The sequence below is a fragment of the Tasmannia lanceolata genome, unplaced genomic scaffold (assembly GCF_043159265.1).
Source record: "Tasmannia lanceolata isolate RefF3 unplaced genomic scaffold, GAP_Taslan_0.1 ptg000013l, whole genome shotgun sequence".
Classification (NCBI taxonomy): domain Eukaryota; kingdom Viridiplantae; phylum Streptophyta; class Magnoliopsida; order Canellales; family Winteraceae; genus Tasmannia; species Tasmannia lanceolata.
This window is the reverse complement of record NW_027518690.1, coordinates 48275437-48282309: the sequence shown is the minus strand read 5'-3', so window position 1 is coordinate 48282309 and position 6873 is coordinate 48275437. Positions and strand designations below refer to the sequence as shown.

The following is a 6873-nucleotide window of genomic DNA, read 5'->3' as shown; positions in this document are numbered from 1 at the left end:
CATCTCCTCTCCTAGATTGAATCAGGTTCCCTTTGGCGCACCTTTTTGTATCCAATTTCATATTCTAATTTAGATGAAGATTTAGCTCCCTTGAACAACTTACAAGCGACATGAACTACTATACAATTCGATCATGCAGAATTAAGTTGTTCTGTATCAGTTTAGATTTTCTGGAACTGGAATTCTGCAAATAGAAGATGCAGAACGACCCAACTCAAATTTCTCCAACCAAGTCGGTGAAACAAGAGATGGTGAACAACCAAACCCGGAAATATATCAAACAAGTAATGGAATGGAAATACATAATCCACGATTTATGTGAATCTATGCAAGTGAGATGGAAAAAACTAAGAATTGAACATTTTCCTTTTTCTGTGTAGTTATAAAGAGGGCTTTGAATATTGAACTGGATCAAATAATCAAAAATAAGTTTGGATTGGATCAAGGTGTTTACTGGATTCTTGGTCAACCCAAATACTTAGAAACTTTCCTTCTTGATCAATTTTAAAAAAACAAATGGTGTTCGTATAAAACAGAGAAGGATGGTTTGGAAAGAAAGGAATGCCGGCGTCTTTAATTGGATTGCCAAAAGTCCCCTTCACCTTTATGTGAAAGTAGCGGCCTTGACTATCTCTTGGGTCACGTTGCTCCCTTCCTTTAGACTCACCTCGTCCTATGGCTTATGGCATGGAAGGCGGGAGGTGTGCTCAAGTATTGAGATTAAACCCATGATAGCCCAAAGGTGGGAGCCCTCAACTCCTTGGTGTCTTACGCTTAACTTTGATGGATCAAGCCTTGGCAATCCTGGACCCTCGGGTATTGGTAGTGTGTTGAGGAATGAGCGAGGAGAAGTGATCTGGGCTTTTGCGGGGCCCATTGGCATTGCTGACCACCAGAGGCGGACGTGCATGCGGTTCACCAACGGATTAAGCTGTTGGATACAAATATTTTAGACTCAGTTGTGGGGGAGGGGGATTCTCTTAACATCATTCGTTGGCTTAAGGGTCTCCTCAAGCACCCTTGGAGGTTTGATATATTCATTGATGATATCAATGACCTGAAGGGTTCTTCCTCCATTATCTTCAACCATGTTCGTAGATCCGCCAATGACGTGGCCGATTGCCTAGCTAGGGAGGGAGGGTGTTTCCAAAGAAGCTCTAGCGTTGTTTGATTCCCTTCCACCGTGAGGCTTCATTGGTCTTTTCTTCTTTCATTCCGTACCTTTATTTCTCTATCTTCTTTTTCACTGTACTGACTATATCGGTTTTTTTTTCAATAAAATTGGCTACCATTAAAAAAAAAAATTCAATAAAATTGGCTACCATTAAAAAAAGTAGAGAAGGATGGTAGGTGTGTCATGATTTTAATGGGTATTAAAAATGAAGGAAGATGACGATACAAGTGTTACTATTTTAGGTATCGATATAATTAGTTCATAAACACGGCAATATGATAGTAACCTATGTTTAAAACCAAAGTGATGCAACCTATTGGCTAAGAAAAACGATATTCTACATTAGTTTTCCTAAGAGACAGATTGGGTTCAAAGATGTCATTCTCAGCCAACAAGCTAATTATAGAGAGACTCTTCCGCTTTGGTTTCTCTGCAAGCAATCTACCAAACAAGGAATTCCAATAACCCAGTTCGGAAATATTATCAGACAGTGGTCATCCAGCAATTTTGAAAACTCACGCAATCTAGTCTAATTCCTGTCTTTGATTTCATTCACTACTTTCGAAAGCAACTAGGGTTTTAAAATAAACTACTTGTACACATACTCCTGCATCTGCTATTCAGAGACAATGACTTTATCTTCCCACTTTCTACTATGAATTTTTTAATATGATAGAGATGTAAATATCACATCTCTCTCCAAGCACAAAACATGCCATAACCAATAAGTTACCTTCACTTGGAAAAAGACCATTCATTTCCAATAACAGAAAGAAAAAACCTCTGCTTTCTCTCATTTTCATGGAGTTCAAATCAAAAGCTATAGAAGTCCATACAAAAACTACATTCATCAGTAATTCAATTTTTCTTGGTTCTTTTCTGTTTCAGCTACGAGAAAACGAAACTTACCCAGTTCAGAATCAGCATTTCCAACTGAAGGATAAATTAAAGCACTTACATGGAAAAGAAGAACATGCAATTTCCCCGCTTTAACAATAGCCATAAGGCAATGTCACAACATAAACGAGAGCAGCTTGAAAAAGCCATCCAAAAACACAAGTGGGAAATAGAAAAGGGGAAACAACAAACAACAGTACTAAAAAAGCAAGCCATGGAAAGTAAACCTGTGTCACAGATTTCTTCCTAAGGCAAAATACCATTGGATTCAGTAACCAAAATCAGTCAATTCTTCAATCAAATCTATCTCCAGATGCTCTTTTTCCTCCACAAAGAAAGAGAATCCTGATAAATCATCAGAGAGAGAGAGAGAGAGATCAGTAAGAATGAATTCAAGTAAGAGTAATCGAAAAATTGAGGTTAGTGATACCTGGGGGTTGTGATGATTTCGGTTTCTTTACTTTAATGGCGAGGAGCAGAGGACGAAGTGGGCAGCTTGTGGCCAACATTGTCATGCTCCTCTTCACCTTGAATTCGTGCCGGAATACGAAACCCAGAGAAACTTCCGGCAGAGGCGAAACCGAAACCCGACGGAAGGAGCATCGGTGGAGTCTCGGAAATCGTCTGCGATGGGTCCGCCCAAGCACGAATGGGAGGTGAGTTACTGGACTGAAGGGGTCCCCTCTGTGAAAATAATGGGTTCTGACCGAGAAGAGGTTGAAGCAATGGAGAGGCCATCGGAGGAGGAGGCACATTGAAGGTAAATCCTCCGGTGGGCTCCGCCGCATTCCAAGCAACCATTCTCTGAAACCGACCCATCTCCGGCTGATGCTCCGACCAGTGAGTGGACGGAGCTTCAAATGCGAGACCGGAATTGGAGAAAAGGGTTTGTTGTTCTTGCTGTTGCTGTTGGCGGTGGTGGTGGAGGATTGGGTCTTGGAAGGACTGAAGAGAGAGGCGGAGATCTTGGGTGTGACTACTACTAGTTCTTGAGAGGAGGTCAGGAGGGTAGTTTTGGAAATGGATTGAAGAAGAGGAAGCTATAGGGAAGAAGGATTTGATGGTGTCTGCAATAGCATCAGAGTCTAGAGAAGGCGGGAGGAATGTGTTGTTCATCTGTTGAAAACCGTAGGGAGAAACGGATACCGCCACCGGCGGAGGATCCACCGGATTCTTACTAGAACTCCCGCCGGCCACGATATCAGAATCAGCATTATTATGTTGATTGGGATTTGTTGATGTAGGTTGCCAGGCTGGAAGCTCGGCGAGCTCATCAATGGCGGATTTAGCGTTTTTAATCAGCCAATCTACTGCTTTACTAGGCCGATCGTAGCCAAGCCGATCCTGAACATCATAGAACTGAATAGCAGTGTGGGCTGAGAGTCGGACCCTGCGGTCTCTCGGACCCTTGGCTGTACAAACTTTACTGTGACGGTCTTTCCGGCCAGTAGATCTAACAATGTGGCCTCCTTGTACTTCTACAATCTCTCCCCCTGTTGTGTTTTTTAATCTCGGAGCTTGATAGAGCTGTTGGTACTGCTGTTGATTCTGATTTTGTTGACTCTCTCCCATTCTATCTGTCTCAAATCGCGCATATTCGGAAGCTGAAGAGGGGTGAAAATATCTCTTCTTAGGTGGGTGTTGTTGATGGTGAATTTCTAGAGATTCTTCTCCCTCTCTATAGAAAAGCAAGTTTTGATTGTGCTGCCCATGAAACCCTAGTTGTTGTTGTTCTTCTTCTTCTTCTTCTTCTTTCTCCCCCTCTCCCTTTCTTTCTTCTTTTTCTTTTAAAATTGGGTGCTGATTCTGTTGTTTCGTCCTCCTCTGAGGATCCAGACCCGTCCTCTTTTCCTCTTCCAGCTTTCAATTTCTTACTCTGTTTTCTCCCTCCTCCCCTTTTGCTGCTTTTTTTCCTGTTCCCACACTGATAATACCTGACTCTTCTCTTTGCAAAAGACCTTCCCATTCAACTCCTCAAATTCCATTACCAGCACCAAAAACCCAGTTATACCAAGACAGCAAAAAAAGAAACCCAACTCAATTCCCCATTCCTATCCCATCTAGTAAAAGAACACAGCTCTCTCTCTCTCTCTCTCTCTCTCTCTCTCTCTCTCTCTCTCTCTCTCTTCCTCTTTTGTCCTACTCTGCAAACCTGTAATACAGTAAAACCCACTTCCAAAACGCACCCAAATCCCTCTAATTTAAAAAGGGCTTTCACTGAAATCCCTGCATCCAGCCTTTCTCACCTTCACATTTTAGAAACATAAAGAAAGCGAGAGAACAATAGAACAAAAAAAACCCAGAAAAATTTAAGTACAAAAAATAAAGAAAGAAAGAGGGGAGAGGAGAGATAGTCGATAGGAATTCCTTCTCGACCTATCAGAGCCGTTGATTCCTCTGCTTTGTGTGGCAGAATCCCGTCAGAAGAAGATTAAATCTCTCTCTCTCTCTCTCTCTCTCTCTCTCTCTCTCTCTCTCTCTCTGCGTGTTTGAGATAAGTTTTTTTTTTCTCTCGACCCTAGCACGAACCCAGAGCCACGGTCGTTTCTACGCCACTATTACGACTGTTAGGACTCTCTCTCTCTCTAGATCCCTCACCGGTCGACAATGACTCTTAATACAGCTTTTGGTTTTCCTCTGCTTCTTTATTGCTTTTCGAAAAAGAAACGACATCACCTTTCTCCTTCTTACCAAATTACCCCCCCCATTTCTGTACACAAAAATCGAATTGTCTCTATTCTTTTTCCACCTTCTCTTTTTAATCCAAAAGAAACTTTATAAAAAAAAAAACTCGTAAAAGAGCTCGTTGACTCTTCTTTAGACTACTAGTTTTCTAGTCACTTATCTTGGAATTAGTCACCCATTTCTTTTACATAGAGTGATTTAGAAAGGGCATTGTATCTTTGTTTGAGCCCAATCACATGATTTTAGCATGATCTAAGGGCTTCCAACTTATAGAAAACCAAACATGAAAATGAGTCTTCTAAAACATTCCATCCAAACATGGCACGCAATGCAATTTTTTCAAGTAAATAAAAGGACCATTCACTAATAAAACGGTTTAAAGATTATAAGCCCATTTGGATACATGAATTTTATAAGGGATTTGCTAATAGCTTGTCTCCATTATTCACGAGGTAGCTGGTTTGACATGCGACAGACCAGCCACGGAATGCCTTTTGTGATTAGCCCTAGCAATTCCTATTTTACAATCCATAGTAGCTTATAAAATTTGAATTTTATAAGCTAAAACCTGGATTTTACAATTCAAATCATCTTCACGGGATGATATTTTCTTTTTATTTCTAGAAGGATAGCATATTATAGAAACCTCTAATGATCGAAGGGATGATCCTAATCGTTTGATATCTAGAAGGATGGCAAATTATAGAGACCTCTAAAGATTGAAGGGATAGGATCATCCTACGGAGATGATTTTTGGGGGGGGGGGCATGGCTTATTTATGTTAGTGATGAATGGTTTCGATCATCAATAAGTGTATGTTAGTGATGAATAGTTTGGATCATCGAATGGAGTGGGCCGCAACATTTTGTATTTTAAAAATACGTGCACGAGAGTTGGAACAACATAGAAAAATCGAAATGGAATGGGCACCATTGTTTCTCCTTTTGACCTTTAGCTTTCTTAGTCGGTTTGGTTGGTACAACTCACAATGAGTCTTGTACGAAGCAATAAAATTTAAGCAAAAGGCCAATGTTATCTGCACTCCCTAGTTTTTGTAGTGACACTCTTCACTTTATCGGTCACCTTTCTACTTGGTTGCGTATAGTTTAAGGAGTTATTAAAGGCTTTGGTAATAATAAAAAGAGAAATGATGATGATAAGGGCAATCTGGCACTCACTCTTTTTTATTGACACTTTTTAAATAAACAGTCAAAAAGTTCATTACAAATCTCAGAAAGTTATCAACAGCCTATCAAAAGTGTGGTTAACAAAAAATGAGTCTGAGAATAGCATTTCCTATTTTCCTTAATAAAAGTACAAAGCGAGGAGAGGTGTCGTTACTAAAAGAAAGTACTGACATGATTTTCGGAGGGTGGGATCGTAATTTTCTCCAGACAAAGAGCCCATTTTTTGAAGTAGTGAGCTGCGTGCAGTGGTGTGGTGCCCCATGAGTTGATTAGTTATTGTTATCGAAAACGACTTGACGCCCCCTTGAGATCATGCGGAATGACGATAATACCCCTTATGTCCTTCTATGCTTGTACATATCGGAATGAATGCTGGATCCTCTCAATTTCTTTTTTCTTTTTTCTTTTTTCTTTTTTCTTTTTCTTTTTCTTTTTTTTTACCCCTAAAAAGATCTTGCAAACATGGTTGTGGCTGATTGGTAGAGTATTGACTTGAGTTTTTTGACCAGGTTGATTAGAGGGCAGTGATAAATTCACCTCCCTTTAGGATGAATTCACCCCTTGTTTTTTCAAAATGGACTATACAGCCCACATGATAGGATGATCCAAACAGCCCATTTGATGGGCCACAAAGTAAATAGGTTGTGCCCCAAAAACCATTTCCTTAGGATGATTTTAACCCTCCGATCTGATCGGACGGTTGGGAAATGATTTTAATGGCACAACCTATTTACATTATGACCAATCAAATGGACGGTTTGGATCATCCTATGGTGTGTGACTGTACAGTCCATTTTGAAAAATACACGGTGGATTTATCCTAGAATGTGGCGAATTTATGACCGACCTTGTGGAAAATACTGATCTTTCAACGGTGTTATCGGCGGAATGGTTTTAGAAAGAGAAGCGTGTGAAAGAAGCTTAAATTGG

The 6873-nt window shown here is 40.4% G+C and overlaps 1 protein-coding gene across 1 annotated transcript; it reads right to left on the bottom strand.

The window, feature by feature from the left end:
* Positions 1–2087: 2087 nt before the first annotated feature.
* Positions 2088–4685, bottom strand: LOC143890394 (transcription factor TCP4-like). Its single transcript, XM_077395047.1, has 2 exons — positions 2502–4685; positions 2088–2416 (listed from the first exon to the last, which is right to left on the bottom strand). Exon 1 carries the CDS (start codon positions 3641–3643, stop codon positions 2534–2536), a length of 1110 nt encoding a protein of 369 aa, XP_077251162.1. The 5' UTR covers positions 3644–4685; the 3' UTR covers positions 2088–2416; positions 2502–2533.
* Between the last annotated feature and the right edge of the window lie 2188 nt (positions 4686–6873).